Genomic DNA, 26,602 nt, shown 5'->3' with positions numbered 1-26,602 from the left:
GTTTCAGACAGGAAGGTGGTGCAGAGAGTGGTGAGAATGGCTGAAAAGATCATTGGCAGTTCCTTCCCTCCCATCCAGGACATAGCACAGAAGCGTTGCTTGAGCAGGGTCCGTAAGATTATCTGGGACACTACACATCCTCTTCACAACCTGTTTTCCTTGTTACCTTCTGGGAGGAGGCTTCGTGGTATCCGTAGCAGAACATCCAGATTCAGCCATAGTCATTCCATATAGCATTAACCTTGTGAACTCTCAAGCTTCCTCCTTCCGTTATATATTCAACATGGACAGTATTAATATTTATTTGCTACGTGTATGTAGGGATGTGGGTCTATACATATGTTGTTCATAGTATGTTTAGATGTGTGTCATGTATGTGTTTCACTTTGAGAGCAGGCAACTAAATTTCATTTTTGATGTGTGCCGTTGTACTGACAGTAAAAAAATGACAATAAAGGTTATCTTATCTTATCTTAGTATATTCCAGAGAACGGTCCAAATTAAGAGATTGTAAAGTCTTGAGCTAAATAGCAGAGGGGAAAAGAGGTTCAGAGTTTCTCAGGATATATTTATTAGGGTGGAAGGTTATAGCTTTAGTTTGGCAAAATTCTATCCATTAGATTTAAGCAAATAAGGGATTCGACTAAATTGGATATCACTGTGTTATCTTTGGCCTTTTGCTTGGCAACTCCTTGGTTAAAGTAATTCCACTTTATCAATTTTTACATAATGAGTTGAACCTTCTATATTATTAAGAAACTTGCAAAGGAAATATTGATATCCATATGTAATTATGGAAAACCTTTAGAATTTTTAGTTAATTAACTAATACTAGAATATATTTTAATGACACAGTGTGTTTGTACCCACCCACGCATTTCTGCCATATCATCCTATTTTGTTTCCTTTACAAGATATATTAGAAGGTACTACCATCAATATAGTGTTCTTCCTTGACAAATTATTTACCTTAGTGGAGAAGGGTAATGTGCATATAATCTATCTTGATTTTAGCAAAGCTTCAGCAAGGTTTTATATGACATTCTCATTACTTGTTAAAATGTAGTTTGTCTATCACTTGGTAACATAGGTCCACATGTGGCTGGTTAACTGATTCAAAGAGTCAGCATTAATGTTTGGTGATATGATGACTGACTAGGAAAAGACAAAAGAGTACAGAAAATCGTTAGATAATTTGTATACTCAAGAAAGATTGATAACATTCAGACTGGCAATTTGTTGATTTATTGTTTATGGTGAAAGTTGGAGAATGAATGAAGTACAAAAGGATGATGAAGACCTAATAGCAATAATGATAGCACTTAGACTTATATACCACTTCATAGTGCTTTACAGCCCTATCTAAGAATTTTACAGAGTCAATATATATTCCCCAACAATCTGGGTCCTCATTTTACCGACCTTGGAAGGATGGAAGGCTAAGTCAATCTTGAGCTAGTCATGATCAAAGTCCTGGAGTGAGCAGTAAGTTAGCCTGCAGTACTGCATTGTAACCACTGTGCCACCATGGCTCTATTATATATGTGTATATAGTATACATATACATATACACAGTATATACTCTATTATATACTGTGTTGCCTGTGTTGTCTCTTATGATATTAGGCAATACATTATCAGCAGTAGAGGCCTTCAAGTTTCTGGGTTGTGTAATCTCCCAGGCTTAAAATGGACACCTAACATTAGAACCATTATTAAAAAGGCACAACAAAGAATGTTCTTTCTTGTCAACTCAGAAAGTCCAGATTGCCTAAAGATCTGCTGATACAGTTCTACAGAGGAATGATTGAGTCTGTCATTTGTACTTTTATAACTGTCTGATTTGGTATTGCAACAAAACATGACAGGTACAGACTTCAATGGACTGCATAAAAAACAATTGCAACTAGCCTTCCTTCCTTTGAGGACCTGTATATGCACAGGTCAGAAAGAGGGCTGAGAAAATATGTACAGACCCGTCACATCCTGGATGTAAACTGTTTCAACTCTTCCCCTTGGGATACTGCTATAGGGCATTGCATGCCAAAACAACTAGACACAAAGACAATTTTCCCCAGTGCCATTACTCTGCTGAACACCCACAGCACTGTCTTATGCGTAAGCATATTTACCCATGTAGTTGATATTTTTGTATTTTTGTATTTTTATCCGGTTGTTAGCCGCCCTGAGTCCGCAAGGAGAAGGGCGGGATATAAATTTAAAAAATAATAAATAAATAAATAAATAAATAAATGTAATAGGGCTGTATTACTATTATCCTTCTCAACTTTCCTACTACCTTCTCCTATTGATATATTACTTTGTTGTTTGTATGTATACTGAGAGCTTATGCACTAGAGCAGACATGTGAAACAAGGCCCGGGGGCCGGATGCGGCCCGCAAAGTGTTTCATGTGGCCCGCGAAGCCATCCTGGAAACAGTGAGGGAACGGCCCCCTCTGCCTTGGCCCTGGCCCAGGCCAGCCAGGAGCCAATGTACAATTTTGTGGTGGCCATCTATGCTGAAATGTATTCAGTCTTAGCTCCATAAGCCCCCCCCCCGCATGGCCTGAAAGGAACAGTGAGCTCCTCCAGTGGACCATGCCTTGGCACTTGCCCTGGTCCCACTCCCTTCTGCCAGAGACCCTCAGATTTATCCCACTCCTGCCCAGGCCCCCACAGGCACCCTTGATGCAAACGATGTAGAGCTGGTCACAGCCACCCAGTAGGCCACACCCACTCCATCCACGCCCACCCAGTAGGCTGCACCCACCCTGGCCACACCCACCTGGCACTCTGAGGGCAACCGCAATGCTGATGCGGCCCTCAATGAAATTGAGTTTGACACCCCTGCACTAGAGACAAATTCCTTGTGTGTCCAATGAACTTGGCCAATAAAGGATATCCTATCATTTTTGTTGTAGAAAGAAAAGTGGAAAGAAAAACAAATACAAATGGGAAGTAAAACCCTTAGTACAGGAAGAAAAAGTAAAAGTCCTGTGTGAAAAAATATTAGAAGATAGATTGATCTTTCAATACAATTAATAAAAAGAAAATGAAAACCAAACAAATCTCACCAATTGTATTATGGTTTAGCTTGGTAAACAGTCACTGAACTGGATCAGAGCTGAGTGAATCTGATCAGCATAGACTAGTTTTCTGTATTGCATAAGGTTTGATACAGAAAAGCAATACAATAAAGCTACAATAATGGATGCACCCTGGGGTAGAAAATAATGATTAAGCAGGTACCTAAAGGGGCTGGCATTGGGCCAGCCCCTTCTCCAAAGAAAAGTAGAATCTAGACCTATGGAAGGCATAATGTAACTGTATGTGCATGGTGGTGATCGGGAACTCCTGTATTTTAATGTACTCATTAGGCTTATCTCTTTAATATTACTAATGTGAATTTAAATAACGAAGAATCCTTTTTTAAAAAAAAATCCAGTGGATATGTTTGTTAACCCCAAAACGTTATATTATATAATATTTATGTAATGTCTAGAGAAATGTCCATTTTTTTTTCAAAAGAAGATAGTAAAGTTCACATTTTGCACAGAGAGGACTGCTGGTTTGAAAGAGGGGTCAAACAGGCCATCTGTGTCAACAGAAGGGGAGGGATACGACATCATCTATCTCCAGTGTACAATATAGTCCTTTCAAAAGTTCCCAGAAGGCTGACCCTGAAAACACAGATGAGCCTCCAGGTAGCATTAACGACTAAGAATGCAAATGAACAGCTCTCTGCAAGGAGTATAAATCTTTCCATTCCCCACCATCCAGTCAGAGCTGAAGAAGCTTCTTGGATGAGAAGCGAAACGTCTTCAAAGAAAAACAAAGTCCAGTTGCCTTGTGGAAAAAAAAAGCATCTTTGGGATAACTACGACCTGGATGACTGAGAATCTCCATAAACATTTAGTAATATAATAGTTTATTTTGTTGAAAATATTCTGCATATGTCAAACATTTTGCTTTCAGCTAACAAATTGTGTCTGGTATTTTCTAGGAAGAAGTATGACAGTATTCCCCAAAACATCTATTTTTAGGATAACAGTGCTGCCAAACCTCTGATAATGTAGACAACTTGAACACTTGATTGTGATTATTTTCTTTTGCAGAATTCAAAATGTTTATAAAACTCATTAATGATTTTGGCACTCAGGATGTTTAAAGTAGTCCTTAGCCAGACCAAGCTAAAGAAGGAAATCAGTCTATTTTCTGTGAAGTTTTACATTTATGAAAGGCACAAAGATACATGTTTTGAATACTGTATTCCTAATAATTATTTTAAATAATTATTTTTAAAAAATATTGTTTTATTAAGTGTTGTATCTTGTTTAATAGTAAGAGATGAAGTTATATAAAAACAACTATGTTAAAACCAATTAAATTATTTCAGCCTGAAGTCTACTGCACCACTTATATTTTTATTGTCTTCCATCCATTATTAGTTTTACAAATCTTGGTCCTAATGTTTCTCCAGCACCCAGACCTCCATTTGGGCCAACCTATTAGCCATCCTAGTTGTTTAGACAGTGTACCACAGAGAGATTTTTGTGGCTGGGTTTCTTTGTTTGACTGAAATGTTTAATTATTGTTTTGAGCATGGAAAAGAGTATGGATAAGAAATGGTACAAATAATGAAGAGGAGTAAAATATACTTTGATACTTGAGTAGAAGCCGGGTCATTGCCTTTTTTGATTAAAAGAATGTGTGTGTTTGTATCGGAATGAGAGTTTAAAAATATGCCTGGAATCTGAATTAAGATAAATTTAGAAAAATGAATGTTTCTGTGAATTTTTGTGCTTCTATACTATAGCTATACATTTAGTAGTTTTATTAATTTTCATAACAATAATGTCAATTGTAATTATTATGCTAACTATTTTACACCTGTTCTAAAAACGCGTATATGTATTTTCCCCACAGATCTAATTGTTGGTGCATTTGGAGTTGGAAAGGTAGTTGTTTACAGGTATGCAATGCTAGTATTCCTACTCTCTCTACTCTTAATCTTTTAATAAAAAAACATACATATGTAAAATGTTTTTGACATTGCAAAACTATTCTTTCATAAGCCCATTCTTTCAAACTGTATTTGAACTCATAACAGAACCAAAATATTTCAGAAAAAGATTTCTATTTGGTAGAAGCAAATCAGTTACTTTAGAATAATAGTAATAAAACTGGGTTTATTGGATTTGTAAGACTGTATAATCATCAAAGAGTGGTTGTACAAACAGTTACATAACAGGGATCTTTACAGTTTGAGGCTGCAGTATGTTTGAAAAAGTTCATGTTGTTGAGTTATAGTTAGCATTTAAATTGATTTTACACTGTTGTGTGCATGGAAGAATTTAACTACTGCTATAATTTTATGCTGTATTTATTTATTTTAGTCTGCTTTCTATGCTATTAAGGAAATGAACCCCTTAATAATTTCTTTATAATTTTCTTCTAGTCTTGTCTTTTTCAGTTGCTCTTTCTGTGATGACCCTTCTTTTTTGGCTTAAGATCTGTCTTCTATTTTATACCATAAAACAGTCTGGAAAAAATGGTCCTTTTTTCTTGTATATTAATCACAAAGAGAAAATGTAAAAAGAGCAAAAATTCTCTGTATGTTTGAGAAGGAACGTTATATTGTTGAGGCAGTTTTACACATATTAAAAGCCTGATCTCTTCAATTGGTAAAATGGGCCAAATATTGAATATCTTTCTCTCCTCTGTAATGCTTTGGTCACTCTGCATACTGATTTTGAGTAAGCACTAGCATGATAGCCATAGATATAGTAGCAAATTTATTGCACGTAACTAAGCCCAATTAGAATAGAATAGAGCTGGAAAAGGAGGTCTTCTAGTCCAGCCCCCTGCTCAAGTAGAAGAACTTATATAACCAAATTGAGGATGTAAGGTTCAGAAGAAGTCCCAAATGACATCTGAGAAAGTGCTGTATGGGATATCCAGAAGGTACAGTCAAGCCCCTGCCATTTAAGTAACCTAAATCAATCAATGCTTGCTTCCAGAGCTGGGTTCCCAAAGCTGTGGGGCATAATAAGTCTGCCAAATCATTTCCTGCAGTCTACAACCATACTATGGAAAGAGCAAACTTTGAATTTCTGTAGGTGAGGATTACTCTAAACAATGTGGCATATCCCCTTACCAATATCAGTAAGTGCCAGTTACTCATAGTCCAGAAGAATAGAAGTACTATACACAGAACATATTTCTGATAGTCTGGCAAAACAGATCTTCTCTTATTCTGAGAAGAAACAGTGCAGAACATGGGCAGGCCAGGATAGGCCAAGGACAGGTCATACACCAAACCTTGCATTAAGTGCTTGGGCTTAGCTTTGTTCCTCCTGCTACTTCCTCCTTTGGCAGTCCAGTACATGGAGGCTGTGGGGATCTGGATGGAAAAAAAAGGATTTCACACTTGATGCTTGTACCTGGATTGCTACTGAGTCATGCAGTTTTTATTTATAAATCTGTCTATAAAAACTTCAGACATTGTTGCAGACACTTAGTTTAAAAATAGTTATTTTATAACACAACATTTTAGGTTTTTTGTCATTCAAATGTCATTCATTGTGACATCAAAGGGTGGTTTCAGATGATTTCATGATTTATTTAATTCCATTAATTTTAAATGACCCACTCTATAAATACTTTTTGATAAAATGGTTCTCCATTGATTAAATTCAAGTTTCTAATCTACAGCATATCACTGAACTCAGGTTTATATATGAGTAAATAAGCATAGGTTTGCACTAATTTTGTTTTATATTTTACCATGTTAGAATTGTATAAAGTAACACCCTGTGGCAAAGATTCCCAAATTTTCTTGGTTTACAATTCCCTTAGTATCTCAATAATTGTTCATGGTACCTCTAGGTTTAAAGTTTGTGTGGTGTCTGACATATGTTGGATATCACTGGGTTATCCAGTAGAGTTCCTGTGAGTTTGCTGTGGCACCCTGAGGCATTGTGATACTCAGCTGGAAACAGCAGCCTTATAATTTGCGTTTGAACTTTGTTGGAATGTGATGCATACATTTTATTTGTTTATTTGTTAAAATAAACCCCTGCTGTTTTAAATCTTAGTAAGAAGAACAACCATCTTCTCTTACTTGTGCAACTTTTTCTGTAGAGTATTGGCTAACTGCTATCAGTAGAAATCAGAGAGAGATGCTATCATATATGCAGACATGAGTGAATCATTAACATTGAAAGCAGAGTTTTGTGCATCATCCCTGTAGACAGATCTGTCTCATCTTGATTTGTGTATTTTGTATACATGTCCCTGCTGGTGTTTTGAATGTTTACTGTGTACATGAAGTGTAATCTATATTTTCTGTAATTCTAAATTTCATGAACATCCACAGAAACTGAAAAAGTCACCTTTTGTCTTCTCTTCTGTGTTTTTATCAAATATGTTTTGATTTACTTTTGATTGCCTTTCAGAGCAAGACCAGTTGTGACGATAAATGCTCAGCTTCTTCTCTCCCCAATGATTGTAAATCCAGAAAATAAAACCTGTGAGCTTCCTGGTTCTATGACCTTAGTGGCCTGGTAGGTTGGAAAAAATAAAAAACTTTTTGCAGACAAGCTTTCTTGGTTTGCTTGCAAAATGGGTTTTCTCACTGAGTTCTTACATTTATGACCAAGCTAATTCAAAACTACACAATCTCCACATTATGGCATTGGCCAGTTTATAATCCTAGTTTGTACATGCTTGAACAGAAACTCAAAAAAAATCTTATGCAAAACCTGATGACGATGTTATACATTGAATCATGTCCGACTCTTGGTGAGCCTGAGGGGCCAGGTCTCTCCACTTCTTCTTTAAGTTTTTCCATGCTCTGGCTGATGTCAGATATCAGATAATGATATCATTATCAGAAGCTGTTTTTTAAATATTTCTCTGGAGTAAATGCAACGTTGAAGACAACCCAGTGGTGGGATTCAGCTGGTTTGCACCACTTTGGCAGAACCGGTAGCTAATTTTTTGTTGTCCAGGCCTAGAATGGAGTTCCGGAAGCAGCATCCACACAGAGAATCGGTTGTTCACATATTTGAATCTTACCACTGAGACAAACTCATAATGTTCAGTAAAAATTGACATATTGTACATGAAGCTTAAATGCAAGTCTAATGATCACACTGTGCTGAGTATAGGTCAGTACTCTGTATATAAGAGATAATAATCAATGCTTGAATTTTTAAACAATCAACAAACTATGGAAAGATATACCTTCTATGGAAACATGAAGGACTATATAGTTTAATTCATCATCATCATTTTAGCCATTGTCTATCCACTGCAGGATGAAGACCTCTTCCACATGTTTCCAACTAATACGGTCCTGAGCTTTCTTGTTCCAATTGGGCCCACAATACTTTTTGATGTTGTCAATCCATCTTGTTTTAAGACTCTTTCATGGATGCTTTTTATCAAATGGGATCCATTCTATGACTGCCTTGGTCCATCTCCCATCAGTTCTTCCTGCTATGAGACCAGCCCATTTCCATTTCATTTCTTTTAACTCTCTTGATGATATTGTATACTTTCGTTGTTCTCTAATCCATGTGCAGGTCTATCTTGTCTTGTAATGCCAAGCATTTAGCTTTCCATGGCTCTTTGCATCACTCATAGCTTTTGTATAGATTGTGAGGTTAGTGTCCATGTTTTACCGGCATATGTTAGAACAGGTAGCACACACTGATTGAAAACTTTTCTCTTCAGGCATAGAGGAAGGTTGTTCTTGAAAATTATGCTAAACTTGCTGAATGCCTACCAACCACATTTAAAACGCCATTCAATTTCCTTTATTGTACCACCTTCCATTTAGATCCATTAGCCAGGGTATATATAGTGATCTACTATGTCTAGTTTTTCTCCAGATATAAAAAAATTCTTTCTTTAGTGAATTTATTAAACATAACCTGGCTCTTTTTCAGGTTTAATTTTAAGCCAAATGGTTCTCCTGCTTCGTGTAGCTCTTGTATGTGTCTTTGTAGCTTTTCTGAGTATTGTGAGAAGAAAATAACACCATCTAAAAATCTTAAGTGATTTAAAATAAGTGCCATTGATTTTTATTCCATCTTTTGCCTAGTCTAGTTTGCGAAATACTTCTTCAAGGCAGGCTGAGAAATATAGTTTAATTAATTGTGCTTAATTGCTTCTTTATTTACCCAACTGGAACTTATCACCTCTAAAAAAGTAGATTGTATAGCTATACTACTATAGACAACCCAATTTTCTCTAGATCTCAACCTTTTTGGTTTGGCAGCCCGGAAAGGGAGGCAGGCACCGTTATGCAAGCATATACACACACAAATGGGCCATGTGCAAGTGCATGCACCCATGCAAACACAAATGCTGTAAATGGGGCAGTGCTAGTGCCAGCGGGACACTTGGGTGGCACTAGTGCCAGCGGGACACTTGGGGTGGCGCTAGAGCCAGTGGGATGCTCAGCAGCCCTAGTGCTGGTGGGATGCTCAGGGTGGCACTAGTGTGAGTATGGGGGGTGACTGCATGCACACATGTGCATGCACTAGCCATCCCTTCACGCGGCCACAGGTTGGGAGCCCCTGCTCTAGATTTATGTTGCACAACCAGTGTAGCCTTATGAGAACTGAAATCCAACACGTTTTGAGGCCAAGCAATTGGAGATGAAGATATATCGAAGCTTAATTTACAGATAACAAGCTAAAATAATAGGAGAGTCAAAATTGATGGAATGTTCCATTGTATGTTGGTGGGTTTACTTTTTTTAAATACATTTTGAACATAATTATAAATTTATGCTTTAGAAAACACAAGTATTTCCACACATATAGTTTCAAATATATTTCTATGATATACTTTTAATTTGCAAAGAATTTAATTTGTGAGAGACTACAGCTGGATATTGTTCAATTCATCTAACCATGTCAGAATTCTTTTTTTCCTACATAAGTAGGAAAAACTCAATTACATTCTGATTTCTCCTAGCATTTTTGAACTGGATTTTATGAGAAAAAGATTGCTTAAATATGATTTTTCTGATAGATGTATCAGTGGAAGTGTTACATGAATACAATAGTTGATAGATGGCTATAGTGTACTATTACATTATAAAATACAGTGCCCTGGAGATTTAACTCTTACTATAAAAAATTAACCCAGTCTTCCCAAATGATTGAAGAACAGTTGCTAGTTTTTTATTCTGTAATTTTTTTCTGTAGTTATAACCTAAAGTTATACATATGCAAACAATTATTAGGGAAACTCCAAGAGACAAATATTTCCTCCACACCATGGGATAGGTTTCTGTATCTCTTAGCCAGCTGTGCAACTTGTGCAAAAAGCCTTTTGATTGACATTTCAAGATGAAATGAATGAAAAATCATATGAACCATTAAAAAGGCCAAGAAATCTAAAGATTTGAATTATAATGTAAAAATAGTATCAAGTATAAAGAAAATATTGTTTTGAATCAGATGGGGAATTGTTACTAAAATGTATGAACTTTGTTTTCTTACATACATAGAAATCATAAAAAAATATTTAAAATTTGGATGATGTAGTAAGCTGAATATTGAATTCAAGTTAAGTTAGTGATAACAATAGCAATAGCACTTAGATTTATATACCACTTCACAGTGCTTTACCGCTCTCTCTAAGCCGTTTACAGAGTCAGCATATTGCCCCCAACAATCTGGGTCTTCATTTTACTGACCTCGGAAGGATAGAAGGCTGAGTCAAAGTGAGACTTGAACTGCTGACAACTGGCAGTCGGCAGAAGTAGCCTGCTGTACTGCATTCTAACCATTGTGCCACCATGGCTCTTAGTCTCTATAGAATTTATTTAGCACATGGTTTACAATATCAGGAAAATCTACTCTGATGTAATGCAGTCCGAACAACCTAGATTGCTAGTTCATTCTGTCTGATGGTTGCACATCCATCATTGATGCACCGTGGCGGGTGAACTAGCTTTACATCAATTAACTAGTGGTGCTTGGGTTGCTGGCTCTTCTGGGCTCCTGCGCCAGTTATGCCTCACCTTGTGTCACGATGCCTCGCATCCAACTGCAACTTCTGCTTTCCGACACATGAACACAGCTATTTTTTTTCTAATCAAAGTGGTATGCATTTGTATACTTGCAATATTGCATGCCTTCAATTTACTGGATGGACAGGAGGAGGATCAAGCGATGGGAGCTCACTCATCTCAGGAGCCTGGCTCAAACCATTGGAGTGCAGATCATTTTTGGCCAGCTGTTCCAGTGTCACTGAGCCCCTGCACCACCATGTTCCCCCTCTATAATCTTAGGCTGGCTTGCATTTGAATTACTTTCTGTGTCCCAACTCTTCAATATTTCTGCAGGAATATCTGTAAATCAGCAAAATGTGGCATCAATCAACAGAAGGATCATTTTGATGCTAAGGGTTACATGCTTCATCCAAAACACATCCATATAGATAATGTCATGGTTCCGATAGATGAAACCCATTAAAGAACCTTAAGGCAAGAATTATTCCTTAGAGAACATTTTATTCAGGAAACAAAGTATCGGCACTACATAGTTGAACCCAAAACCTAGATTCCCTTCCCCCAGATACAAAGTAACAAGTTGCAAGTCCCAACCCCACAAAGCAATCATAAATCACATTCTTCAATTAGCCCGGGCTTCTCCCCAGCTCCTCAGCCTGCCAAAACATTATCAGTTTGTGTCCTTGAGTTCCCATGGAGCTTTATTGTTATTATGGCTAGCTGAGCTCAAGCATCCCCCTTTCAACACCTAATTTCTAAACAGAAGAAAAAGCATGTTAAAAGCAACGTAAAAATGGTTGCAATTTCCATCAGTTGTCAGAGCAGGAACATCCAATGTTACAGGTTGACATATAAAACATATTCTAATTACATGTACTTGAAAAAAAGGAAAACAAATAGAACAATCTATTGCAGGTATCAATAAGTTTATATTGCCATGCTATAGATTTATTGAAAGTAATGAGACTTAAGATAATTATGCCTAATGTTTTGTGCTGATGTTTATAGATACACAAAACAGTAGTCCTAAATTTTAAGTTAGAATTATTTGGTGGCTTTATTGTAAATCATTGGATTGATTGATAGATTATTTGTTTATTTATTTGATTCAAAGTTAGATATATATTTTTTGTTTTTATATCTTATGCAACATAACTCTGGGCAGCTCACAAGCAACAGTATCTCCACATATGTCCCCACATATGCACAAGGAACATTACTGGGCTCCAACCTCACATTGTCCCAATATTTGTAGGAAAAACCAAGTCCTTAAAGTTGGATCTCATGGATCTGATGGATTTCAAAGGGAATGATGTTTCAAAAGGCAGAGTGATTGCTGAGAGGACCTGCTTTCTTGGTCCCACTAAGTGGCATATATTTAAGATAAGGACCTGAAACACCTATGCCCTATCAGATCTAGTGGAACAGATACCTTCAGGGAGAGAAAATCTCTGTGCCATTCAGGGCTTCAAAAGAGATAATTAGCTCCTTGAATCTCTCAGCTCTTTAAGGTAGATCAGACTAATTTACATGCTTAGGTATAATTGTCACATGTAATTATGCCATGTGCAAGGTTTTTTTTTCACTCCTTTTTTGACCCATCATTTTAAGAAACATCTTACGGTAATTATTTCTCAGAAGAGCCAGAAGAATTTGATAATTCTTGGGAAAGTGTAAAATAACTCTTCCTAAAAACTGTTGGAGTCAATGATGATAAGCCTTATTTACTACACTCAGAGATTGACTTTAACTTCAACTTATTTTGTTTTTAGTTATGTATGATTCTCTTACTAGGTGGTATGAATTAAACCTGCATAATTTCCGGTGAACACATGCTATTAACAAATTAGGAAAATTGAAGTTTAATACAATTACAGAACTCCAGGTTGAATAATGTTGGTAACATAGAACTAAAAATGAGCTATTTGTATACTATAATTTACTGAAAGTACTTTTTTATATATTTTGCAATTCTCCATTTTTATAATTAAGTAATATAAGAGTTTTTGCATTGTAATGATAGTAATGACATTATTGGGTAAATGTGAAGTGCTTATATATATTCTACAGTTTTGCCCAATTCTGGCATCTAAGAAGACTTAATATGTGGAATACTTTGCTGCTATATTAGAAATATGTAATTTCTGTAAAACCGCCACCCCAAACTTGTATCCCTGATAATTCCCAGCCATTTATACCCTTTGAGAGAAAGCTTCACTGAGAAAAGCTAACACATTATGCTGTGTACGGCTTTTGTTTTTCTTATATAGCTTTGAACATTCAAACCAGTGCTTACCAAATCTTTTCCTTCATTATCCAAAATCCCTTATAAGAAAGACCTTTCAATTAATCAGAATAGAGCTGAAAGAGATCTTGGAAGTCTTCTACTCCAACCCCTTGCTCAAGCAAAAGACCCTATACAATTTGAGGCAAGTGGCTGTCCAGCCTCTTCTTAAAAATCTCCAGTGATGAAGCACCCAAAATTTCTGAAGGCAAGCTGTTCCACTGGTTAATTCTTCTCACTGTTAGGAAGTGGCTCCTTAATTCCAGATTGCTTTTCTCCTTGATTAGTTTCCACCCATTGTTTCTTGTCCCGCCCTCTGGTGCTTTGGAAAATAAGTTGACCCCCTCTTCTTTATGGCAGCCCTTCAAATACTGGAATACTGCTATCATGTCACCCCTAGTGCTTCTTTTCTCTAGACTAGCCATACTCAAATCCTGCAACTGTTCTTCATATGTTTTAGTCATCCTAGTTGTTTTTCTCTGAACTTTTCCCCAAGTCTTAATATCTTTTTTGTAATGTGACCAAAACTAGATGCAGTATTCCAGGTGTGGTCTTACTAAGGCTTTATAAAGCGGTACTAATACTTCACATGATTTTGATCCTATGCCTCTGTTTATACAACCAAGGATAGCTTTTTTGCTGCTGCCACACACTGCTGGCTCATATTTAAGAAAGATCCCTCTCACAGTTACTGTTTTTGAGCCAGGTTTCACCTAATGTGTACTTGTGTACTTGTACTTGGTTTTTCCTGCCTAAGTGAATAACCTGGCTTTTCTCCACATTAAATTTCATTTTGTTAGATAGGGCCCATTGTTCAAGTCTGTCAAGATCTTTTTGGATCCTGAGCTTGTCTTCTGGGGTGTTGGCTATTCCTGTTAGTGTCATTCACAAATTTGATGAGTTCCCCTTCTATTTCCTCATCTAAGTCATTTATAGTATGAAAATATTGAAGATTGCTGGGCCTAAGACAGAACCACTACTTACTTTCCTCCATATAGATGTAATGCCATTAAGAATTGAGTATAGTTTGTCAGCCAGTTATAAATCCATCTGGTGATGATGCTGTCTATCCCACATTTTTTTAGCTTACCAAGAAGTATGTTATGGTCTATTTTGTCGAATGCCTTGCTGAAGTCTAAGTATATTATGTCCACAGCCAGTGGTGGGATTCAGCCGGTTTACACCAGTTCGGCAAAACCGATAGCTAATTTTTTGTTGCCCAGAACGGACAACAGAACGGATTTCCAGAAGCAGCATCCACACAGAGAACCGGTTGTTAACATATTTGAATCCCACCACTGTTCACAGCATTTTGCTGGTCTACTAATTTAATCACTTTGTCAAAGAATGAAATAAAAGTGGTTAGCCATGATTTGCTTTTAACAAATATATATTGGCTTGTAGTTATAACTTTATTTGTTTCTAGTGTTTGCAGATCTGTTTTTTTATTATCTTTTCCAGTATCTTCTCAGGTATTGATGTTAGGCTGATTGGTCTATAGTTTCCTGGCCCTGTTTCCCCCCCTTTTTTTGAAGATTTTTTTTCTTTTTTTTCTTTTCACCATTTATCAGTAAGTCTTTATTTAAATGTCCACGTTGTGACTGGATAATGGGTTTGTATGATGTTACCCAAAGAAAAAACATTTTTACTAATTTTGGCTAATTTACACAGTTTGGAATATACTGACAGAGACTGTCTTCGAGATCAAATCATACATGATGGATCTTGTACACTGCCCAGAGTTTCTCTATGAAGAAGGACAGTTTCTAAATGTGATATATAAATAAAATTACTGCAATATTGATTAGCAGTAAATTGTAGTTCTGTGGTACAAAATGTATGTATTCCATTCATCTGTAGTAGTGGTGGTGGGGTCTATAATGATTTAACCATCTATATGTGGTTATTTCTTAAAGCCCTTTGAATATAAGCTGATTAAAATTTATATTATTATTATAAAATTTATATTGTATTTATATACAGGAGAAAGTCATATAACTGAAATGCTTTTTGATTTATGTGATTATGATTTAACAATCATAACAATGACTAGGCAATAGCCAGATAAATGGGATATATAAAATATTTAATGCCGCAGTGTAATAATTATCCCTGGAAGCTAAGGCCAAGTTTACAACAGACCAATTAAACAGCAAACCAATCACAATATGCATCTTTAAAAAAAATTGACCTAATGGTAAGGAATAATATCTCTAAAAGGATGAGCTGCCATTTAGTTAGGATATGTAAAATAGATTTGTTAAATCCATCAGTGATTTGTGCTCCTGTAAATGTTATTTAACTAAAAATTGTGAGAAACCATGTCCAAATTTCTACATTTTTTGATTATTTTGATTTTGTTAGACGACTGGGCATAGGTCTTGGTATTTAAGAGCTAGAGATCCCTGGTTTAAAAAACATAATTATTTAATGATATTGTCTAGGAAGATAATTTAGAAAAAAAAATCAGAATTAGGTTTTTTTTAGTTAAGCATGGATGAATGAATAATCAAAACGCTATTTGAGCAGGATGTTTTATATGGCAGGTTTTATAAAGGAAAAGACAAAAGAAAACACATGTTAATAAGGTTTGTTTAAATGTGTACTAGAACTTCAATAAGAGTGTTTCCCCCTTTCCTTTACAGTTTTACTGTAACAGTTTGTGCAGATTTTCAAAGTCCAGGTTTTTCAGATAAAATAGGTAAGTCTTTTTTAATATTTGCATGTTGGCACTGAAGGTTGCAGGATTTGGGGGGAGTTTGAAATTTTGCATGAGAACATTGAGTGATATTTTAAAAGTTAAGGATCTATTTATGGTCTGCACAATTTAACATTCTTATAGTCAAATGTTAACATTCTTAAAACTAGGTGCTTATGCCAGGAATGCAAATAACAAGCATACTTTTTGCTGCTGCTGATAAAAGCTTTAAGTCAACCATCCTCAGCCCAGAGTCCTCCAGAACTTCAAATTCCATAACTCTCCATTATATGTAATTAAAGGTCATACAAATTCTAGGTTGTGGGAATTGTAACCAACACATATGGAAACCACCATGCTGGAAGTTTAACAGGTGACAGGAGAATTTAGGATTCTGACACAATTCTTCCAAAAATTTGCTTCCATAAGTTGCTATTGCCATGTTAAGAAAAGATTTCACTTTGACAAATACATGCAATTAATATCATAACTACTTTGACCTTTAATTTCAAGAACACAAATGAAGTGAATGATAAACCTCTTATCCTTGAAACCTTATTTCATTTGTTTCTTCTCAATTATTAAAATCTTCTTCAGAGTTCTTATTTGAATTGTCCTTAAGAAAATAAACGATTTATTCTATTAAGGACTTATCTCTAGTCTTTAAAAGAATAAACAGTCAAGGAGGAGGCAGTTGATATATTCACTGGAATTATTTAAGATGAGAAGCTAAAAATTTCCACTTCAGCAGACATTAAATCTTCATTGTATTAGATTTTATTCTTGCTTTTTAAATGTCGTAATGGGTCCATTAAATATTTTACTATAAACAGCAACATATAAAAACAGAATAATGCAACAATCAAAGAAAAGTATTAAATACATCAAACCATAAATATAAACAATTACTATAGTATATTATAATTATAGCACCATGTAGCATTCTTCAATAAGAGAATTCATTTCATAGTCAGACATTTTGTCTACAGTATTTCTACATCAGTCTTCAAATGCACAATGGAAAACTATATTTTAATAGTTTTCCAAATATTAAAAAGGAATGTATGTCTAACATTTTGATGAGGGTATATCACAGGAGGGAAACCTCTGCAGAGAATGCTGGCCTTCAACTCTCTTCTGGACATACCTGACAAAGAATGGGAATCTTAGCAAGCACACTTTTCAGCACACTTGAGTGGACTGATCCACATCCCAAACCATATAAGATTTTGAAGGTGATGAGAATATTGAATTGCATCTTTTAGCCAACTGGCAGTCAATACAAAATATTGCAAAAATATTGGGTTGCCTGGTTAATATGAGATTGAGGTTTTTGGGTGATCGTCAGACAGAGTCCTCATTATTAGCTCTTCTTAGTTTGAATTTTTTCATTGTCTTGATTAGTTGATTTTGTTTGTTTTTACTTTTTTGTTTGTAAACTGTTCTGCCATCTATCCTAAATTAGTGAACAAATAAATAAGTGTATATTTTGCAGTCGCTGTGCTATAAGAAACCAGGTAATGAGACAAAATCTAAGCCCATGAAACATGATTATGAATTAACAGCCAGTATTTATTTAGTAGTAAGTGGTTCATATTCCATTTTAAATAATCTTCCCTCATATTTAGGTGATCTTCAGATTGCTGCTTTTCCTAGTACAGCTGGAAGTGGATATAATATATACTACTCAGCAAAGGACTCAAAAAGATTGGCAGGGCTTGGTGCTTCAATGGTACCATTCCTGCTAGTGTTGATTGTGAATTTTCAAGATGACCCAGCTGTATATATAGCCATATATTTTCTCAGACAGGAGAAGTGATGACTCTGAAATTGAGGGCTGTATCCTCAGGGCAGGGCTGTATCCTCAGACCAGCAAGAGAGCTGCGAGGAGAGTGACTTAATTTTTATTCAACACTGAGTATTTCTCAGATAATGATACAGTTTTGAGCCAAAAGAGAAAATTGTGAAATCCTTAAGGACAAGAATCCCCAGCAACTTTAAGATGTATGGACTTCAACTCTAGCTTGCCACTCTGGTTTAGAAACACTGCTCTAGATTCTTATCCATAAAGATTTCAAACTTTTTCAGGCTACAAAACCTGTTAATTACAAAAAAACAAAAAGAAAAAGACCTTGAACTCCTGCATAAAAGATAAAGCAATAGTGATAGAAAATTGGCTGGATTCAAGTGAACTTTTACTTTTTAAAATCTTTCTCTTAATCCCATCAAGTTCTCACAGAATTTAGGGTTCCATGAAATACAGGTTGAAATATCTTGGTCTAGATTATAGAAGATTTAATGTGGGGCTTTAGCCAGAAAGCACAAGAGAATAGGTGGCTATGAGAGGAAGAGTAGTGGCACTTTCTGAATTTGGGCATTTCTTTAATTTCTCAGTCTGAAGAGAAGTGCTGGATGAAGGCAATTGCAGCAATTATCTTATTTTCCCAGTTTGCCTGAATTTTGTCTTCATTTTCTCAGAGCCTCTGTGGGATGAGGACAGCTATTGCCACTTAATCCAGCACTTATCCCAGCATAGAATTTAGCCATTCAAATAATGTCATGAAATATACATTATTATGAAATAATAATAATGATAATGATTTTATATAATTATATAATAATAATAATAATAATAATAATAATATCAACAACAATAATAATAAATGTCTCTATTATTAAATAGAGATAATAACATCTATCTTTGTGGGAATAAATAGCTGGTATTAGTTCTGCTGTGAAAGCATTGGCTCTATCAAAAATGTAAAATTTAGAACCATTTTACTTGGGAGAGTATTGTAGAAATATTGTACATTTTTGTTTTGATGTGGTGAATTTATAGTTAAAAGGCAGTGAAGAATTCACAATAATCCTTGTTTTCTGCCTTATAATAGCATAAGAAATACCTAGATATCCTACTTACAGAAAAAGACAGTTGATTCACTGAATGTATAGAAGCTACAAAAACAGCAGCTTTCTTTTAAATCAAAGCAGAATGTGAAGGACAGTATTTGCCTTTTACAACATTTTGTTTCCTAATGTTCTTTAGTTCTGAAAGCTGAACTACAGTTAGATTCACTAAAAACCAAAGGAGCTGTTAAGAGGACTCTCTTCCTTGATTATCATCAGTCACAGCATGTCTTCTCCTTCATGATAACTACACAGAATTGGCTCACTTGCAAGGACTTTGTGGTTTATCTTAGAGTAAGTTTTGTTCTTTGCTGGTCAAGAAAATCATACTTTCAGGATAGTTATTCTGGAATTAGTTTGAATATGGATGAGTATACAATGACAGGTAAAATAAATTAAAATAATGTAATTGATTTTGTAAATCTGATGTATTTTAATTATATGGCTTTAGAATAATAATAGCTTTCTCCTTCAAACTTATAATAGTCAAAAGATAACCGTACTTTACTGAAACACTCAACAAATGAGGGAGATAAAATAATGAGTTACACATTAGGTGTATTATTGATCCCATTTACCTTATTTGGACTGTACATATAGCATTAAGAAAAATTTGAATCTATCTAAATCGTACAAATTAAAGATTATTTTCTCCTTTATTAAGTGTTCAACATTTTGGTGAAAATCAAAGAAATTATTTTTGGGTTTTTAATTTTTTCTCAAAAGATTGCTTGTTGATTGTTCAAATTACAATGCAATATTTGAAGTTCATGAAATATTGTCTTATTTCTATTGCCCATCACATTTTTTACAATGCAAACCACGTGAAAATGCACAACCACTTCACAGTTGTCAGTGATGAAATATAATACAACCCTATTTAATATCAGTGTAGACTCTAGTATACGTCCCCAAAACTTTCTGTGACAAGGCAGTCACATAATGAAATATCACAGCAAATTTCAGTGCAAAAATTGTTTCCCTAAAGTTAGTATCTTGACCTTATGATACATTAGAACAGCTATCAGAACTGTTAAATAGTAAATTCTTTCTATATGAATTGTGAAATGTCAATTGAGAAATATCAGATATTGAAATGGCTTTCATGTGCTAATATAAAATACTTAAACACATCTAAAATTCACAAAATATATGGAATATATTCGACATCAGATTTGATGAGATAGACTACAGTATATTAGTGCCAATTGAGATCAAATATATGCAAATACAGTAATAATACTCACATATACATTACCCAAATGTATAAATAGTGTTTGCAGATGTTGCAAGAACATCAGATATATTCAATTTCAGTAGCTGAATTCAATTCTGTTTCTGTGGTGTTGCTTATGTGGAGGATGATTTTTCAATTAACTTTTCAGAAAGGCACAGAAACAAATATACTTGTTATAGAAAATATAGAATCAGTTGGGCCTTTTAGATTGGTGGAATCTCCAGAGTTCTTTGCTGAAGTGCATTTAATGTTTGTATATTTAACAGAGTAGTTGAAAGTTTTGTTTTGTTCTGAAATGAGCTCAGTCTCAGTTCCCTATCTACTTGACCAATCCAGAACTATATGGAAGGCCATAGAATTTTCTTTCCTTCCTTCCTTCCTTCCTTCCTTCCTTCCTTCCTTCCTTCCTTCCTTCCTCCCTCCCTCCCTCCCTCCCTCCCTCCCTCATTTTTTCCACAGAAACCCACAAGCTAGGTTCCTCTGAGAGATAATGGTTGATCTGATGAGGTTCATAATGTAGTGTGGATTTGAATCTGGATTTCTCCAGTCCAATATTTTACCATTGTATCACTTTTGAAATAAATTTAGGTAACCATTTCTTATATATATGGAGGCAAAGTGTCATAGAAGCTTTAATATAAATTAATAATTTGTTCTTTGTCTTTTTAAATGTCTTAGCCTCTGAGCCTATGCATATTTATTTGTGATGAAAAGTGCATTCCAATGGAAGTAGTCATCCTAACATCTAAATAGTCATAGGACTGGAATATTTTATTATTTTATTATTGAAATAAAGATCAAATATTTCTTTTGTGCATTCATAAAGAATGATGATTGGTATAGATCAACATTTAGATTCCTATAATTTAATTCCTATAGGATGAAACTGAATTTAGAGATAAATTGTCTCCAATCAATATTAGCTTGAACTATAAACTGGATGGATCCACATTTTCTGATGCATTAGCTGTGAGCCCAATATTGAACTATTATCAAGAAAACAGAATGGAGGAAGAGGTATGTGTCTTTGCATGCAAATTCTATCACATTGTGAAGTCTTTTCTATAAGATGGTCTATTTAGCAGTTTCAGCATTCCCTTAGCAACTTGAGCCAAATTAGTTCATTGTGGTGAGTTAATTGAACCACACTAACCTTAAATTTGTTACCCTCCTCCAACTGCATTTTCAAAGAGTTCTCATTCTTGTAGAGTTTTCATTCTAACTAACAATAACAAGATGTGAGAGCATTTGCCTTGCCTCAGAATGGGAAAAATATGTATACACACCCAGTATGCAGAACATAACCTGGCTTTACATATATAAGTAACTGAGTGTGGCTTGTTGTATTAAGATCAGAGTTTGGAAGGATCAAAATCTTGAGGGAAGATATTTATAATGGCTATCAAAAGAAACAAAAAGTAAGAAAGGAAATGGCTGGAATTCCTGCCAAAAAGCTCTAACATGAGCAATGCATGTTTTGGACAATTTAGGCATACATTCTTGTGGATTGTGGAGAAGACAACGTGTGCATTCCTGACTTGAAACTTTCCGTTATGCCGTAAGTTGAAACAAGTAAACATATGTATTGTACTTAATGGAATAAAGGTGTTCATTAAAAATGTGTAGAGGGAAAGTATACAGTACAATAGTAGAGTAATTGGAAAGGGCATGCATGCAATTAGAAATCAATTTTAAGTGCTGCATGTTGAGAGCTAACTTTAGTCTTTAGTTTACTTTTTGCAATTTGTCAAATGTACAGCATCAAAGGTTTCTTGCAGTTATAAAATCCAAATCCCTTCTGTATATTTTGCTTCTTGAAACTTTGTTTATTTAAGCAAAAAAAGCAAACATTTTGCTTCATTAGAGCCAAGCTGTTTATATAGTATTTACTTTCACTCAGAATTTGTCACAGGAATGCTTACAGGAACATAACTAACTGCAGTTCTAACCTTATAACATATATCTTATTCTCACAATAATGGATTGGATTGTAACACTTTTTTGTAGAGATAGGGATCAGATTGTAATTGGGGAAGAAAACTATCTCATGCTTACAATCAATTCAAGAAATGAAGGAGAAGGTGCCTATGAAGCCGAGCTGCATATAACAATACCCCCAGAAGCAGATTACACAGGTGTTGAGCGGAATAACAAGGTAATGGCCAACAGAAATACCAATTATTTTTGTCTCCACTGGAGAATTTGTAACCAAAATCTGCACAAAATTATAGCATTTGGAGGTGGGGAGGTGTGGGATGGGTGGAGAGAAACCTAACAACTCTAGACTTGATGGGCAGTGCGTATAAATAATAAATAAATAAACTGAAGTATATCAATTCAGTATATAGTAGAATTTAATTTTAATAATTAGTTGATTCAGATTTGCAATTTGACTTGCATGATTGATTCCAATCATCAATCCAGTTTGAAAATTCAGTTCAGTTGAATAAAAATATGTAACATCTCATTAATTCAAATACACCTGTTTTAGTGTATAAAATTATTTTGGAAGTTCAGTTCAGAGACTAGGTTTGAAAACATGATTCAAATAAATCACTTCAGAATTTGATTTTTGAACTGAGCTAAAGGTTCACACGTTCCTAAAATGTGACCCAGATTTTGAAATAAATAATATATATTTCAGTAAAATCCTTATCAGATAGTTGCAGTTATGGGAAGATAGGTTATGAAAATGTCTCAATAGCTTTATTTAGAACAAGTGTAGCAAGTATAGCAATGAACTGATCTGGAGGTAGTACATTTTACTTAAAAGATATAAAGAAGAGATTCTTCTTTTGAAACTAAGATGAGATCCTATTCTTTAGATGCACCAACGATTCATGCATGTACCACCGGGTAAGACTAATATTTCATTTTATCTGACTGCAAACTGTTGAAAGTTGATGCATCATGAACTTTATTTTGAATAATTTAAAGTATGATACTCCAAAAAGGAAAACAGGTTGTGCCCAGATAATTTCCTTTCTAAAAATGATTTTTTTTGTTATTGTGTTGGAAATAACTTTATGAAAATATTATTTGATTGAATCAAACTTTAATTAATATATTTAACAACAAACAGGATTTTTAAATCTTTATGTATTTAACCACAACCAGGATTGGAATTACTATAATGCTATTAAATGGTTTGCTTTTAAGGTTACAAAAAGTTTATCTTGTGTTTGTATACCCATTTCTTAAAATATCCTGACTTAATGCAGTTGGATGTATTTTGATTATTTATTATTCATTTAATAGATATTTTATCTATATGGTAAGCTGGTAAACATGCTCTAGTTTTCTGTAGCTCCAGGCAGAGCTAAAAAAAAATCTCTCCAATCATTTAGTTTGATAGCTGACTGTAAGTGAGAGGACGTATTTGCTTTCTGCAAAACAACCATAAATTTCCAAGTACAGTACTTCCTGGTAATCCTGTTGATTCTATGAGAATTTAAGAGCTTGGAGCTTTCAAGAGCTCAAATATTGATTTCTTGTTGAATTTTTAAAATCAGGGCATTGATATTTTTGGAAACACAGATTGATAAATGATTAATCATCGTCATGAATTTTTTTTGCCAGATGTAAAGATTAAAACTGTTCATCCAATAATTTTTCTAGGTTATCACTTTTCCCAATACTTTTCAGCAGTTTTCCCTTGAAACAATTCCAGATTATTCTGAGGTTAATTCACAAGGCTTTCCATATGTTCAGAGCTGTAAAATAAGCCATGTGTTGCGATTAAAACAAACAAAACAGTTTGCTTCCCAGGTATTGTAGGTTTTAGAACTGTTTCTAGATATGCCAATGTGATCAATAAAAATCCCAGCCAATTCTGTTTGTAATTATTTTCTTCTTTTCACAGACCATGTCTTTCTTTTCAAAAACATATGCACTATAACTTGATATGACTTCAAACTACAGTTTTTTTAATGGGAGCACAATATATTATCAGATGATTGTTTTAAGAATGCTGTAGTTCCTTCTCAGTTTATTCATGATTTCTTTAAAACAGCACCAATATTGATATCATAGGTTTGTTCCAGAGGATCTAATTATGAGCTACAGTGTTAGATCATATCTTAGTTTAGTTAGAACTGAAGCATTTATCATAGTATTTTAGTACAGGTACACAGATATCTTTTTAAATATCTAGCAGGTTTTTTGCCTCATCTGGAATAATTAGCTTATCCTATTGGCCATAACATTTGTAAATGATGGGAATGATAATAAATACATCTGGAAGCCATCAGATTGCAAAAGATACATTGCTTAGTAACATGCATAGCAGTCATTCCAATCACATTATGATTTTTAAAAGCATTTTGTATGCATTTTGAAATGTTATTTCTTCAGTGAATTGTGTTAAAAAAAGATAAAATACGTGTTTTGTTTTTATGTAATTTCTAATGTCTTACAACTTTCTATGCTTCTCCTGCTGATCATCCCCTGCTTCGTTATGTTCATTCAGATAGCTGATCCAAAGATCAAAGATAATACACAAAAAGTTAGCACTGGATTTATACTAGGGAAATAAAAGTCTTCAACATATTAAGCTATTTTGGATTTTTTTTTCAGTACTTAAGCTAAACATAAATCATACGTAGCCCCGACTAATCAGCCATTGTCTAGATGTTATAGTACTAGTCATTTACAATACATTTAGCACTAGAGGTGTACCTCAAAATTGTGAGTTCATGTGTTTTAAATTTGAGTTGTGCTATTTATACATAGGCATGGACCACTTTTCCAACTTTAATCTCTTCAAACCATGTCCTATATTAGGCTAAGATAAAAACAAATGTACATTTTAAGCCTTTTTATCCTAATACAAATATTTTTACATGTACTTTCTCTTATCACATATTTTTGCAAGCGTTTTTCCTATAATATACATTATGTTTGTATGTTAACGTATAATTCCATTTAAATTCATATCTAGCTTCAGAAAATTACTAAAGCAAATTTCCACTACTGTAAACAAAAGCTGAACAAATTTCTCATTGAGTCTTATATCTTCATATATATGTCATTTTAAAGATTACAGCAATTTTGCCTTTTAAATTTTATAGGATTATTTTGTTTTTAATTTTATGTTGTTTTATGGCAGTATGCTTGCTAACATAAATATTACTACCAAAATTTAAACAGAGATCAGCAAAAATATATTGAGTTCAGGAAAAATATATTGTATTGCTGACTCTGTAAACCACTTGGAGCAGTAAACCACTCTGTAAACCACCATGAAGCAGTATATAAGTCTAAGTACTATTGTTATCCTGAATTCCAATTCTCCTATCAGAATATTAGGGCAAAATAGCTTTATTAATGTCATTTTCCAACCTAGTATACTTGAGATATAGTGAAAATAATACCGGTGATCTCTCCCTGTTTCATTTATACCTAGTTTGTTCTTTTTTGAATGTCAATTTTATCATTCATGAATGAATGTTTAGACTTCTGTACAGCTGTTTGAAATCAGCAGTAATCTTGCTATCTGAAGGCCATTCATTTTTCCAACAGGATACATTCTGGATTGACCTTTCAACTCCATGTTGGTGTTCTTTGGTTACAGGCACTACGTGTGCTGAGCTGTGATTATAAGATGGAAAATGAAACTAGAACAGTGATCTGTGATCTTGGAAATCCCATGGCAGCTGGAACAAATGTAAGGCAAAATCAAAAATATTATTAATTATAGCAAATTAAACTGTTTAGAGAATTAATGGGAAACTATCAAAATTAGGAGAACTTATGTTAGTGAATGGTAGCTTTTTAAAAAATGTGTAGGAGTGAAATTGTAGTTGAACATTTTACTGTATATATAAAGAGATAATACTGAGCTTATTTGTGACTCCAGGGACATTCTAGCCACGGTGATTGATGATTAATTATATGTATCAAGTTGTTGTCATCTGCTAGTGATCACATACGATTAATTAAATGTGAGGGCTTAAACATGTAAGTTCCATAGTTTTTATTGAAACTTAGATTGCCATCTGATGGATAGTTGCCTGGACCACTGAATTCAATAGATGGTTTTTTCCAGATTTAGATTTATATTGTCAGCCCTATCATATACATGAAAGTATCACTGAGCATATTTCTGCGTGGACACAAGCTAATTTGTACTGTTACAATTTTTCAAAATACTTGTATTTATATCTATATTGCTAGATGAGTGAGTAGAATCATATAAAGTAGCACAAATACCATGATTATTTTCCAATTTACTGATTTCATTTGTTTTGTATTTTTATTATGAGGGTGCATCATAATTGGATCAGATTATGGTTTTGTTTACCGCACTCTCACAAGCATTTGCCATGTAGTTAAAAACATTTTATTATAAACAACTTTCAGGGTTTCCAGATGTTACCCCATGCATGCATATATATATATATATATATATATATATATATATATATATATATATATATAT

At 34.4% G+C, this 26,602-nt stretch overlaps 1 protein-coding gene across 1 annotated transcript in view; it reads left to right on the top strand.

Annotated features, from left to right (window-relative positions):
- The window catches only part of ITGA8 (integrin subunit alpha 8), a 129,903-nt gene that overhangs the window by 62,815 nt on the left and 40,486 nt on the right, over window positions 1-26,602 (top strand). Inside the window, exons 14-21 of the mRNA XM_015811185.1 lie at window positions 4,929-4,974; window positions 7,460-7,567; window positions 15,967-16,022; window positions 19,066-19,220; window positions 21,043-21,180; window positions 21,654-21,721; window positions 22,171-22,318; window positions 25,736-25,828. Of these exons, the coding sequence (XP_015666671.1) occupies window positions 4,929-4,974; window positions 7,460-7,567; window positions 15,967-16,022; window positions 19,066-19,220; window positions 21,043-21,180; window positions 21,654-21,721; window positions 22,171-22,318; window positions 25,736-25,828 (812 nt within the window). The remainder of the gene's footprint in view (window positions 1-4,928; window positions 4,975-7,459; window positions 7,568-15,966; window positions 16,023-19,065; window positions 19,221-21,042; window positions 21,181-21,653; window positions 21,722-22,170; window positions 22,319-25,735; window positions 25,829-26,602) is intronic.

Source organism: Protobothrops mucrosquamatus, unplaced genomic scaffold (genome assembly GCF_001527695.2).
Source record: "Protobothrops mucrosquamatus isolate PMUCROS unplaced genomic scaffold, P.Mucros_1.0 scaffold33, whole genome shotgun sequence".
NCBI classification, from domain to species: Eukaryota; Metazoa; Chordata; class Lepidosauria; order Squamata; family Viperidae; genus Protobothrops; species Protobothrops mucrosquamatus.
Note: the sequence above shows the minus strand (reverse complement) of the source record. Positions and strands in the feature narration are given on the sequence as shown.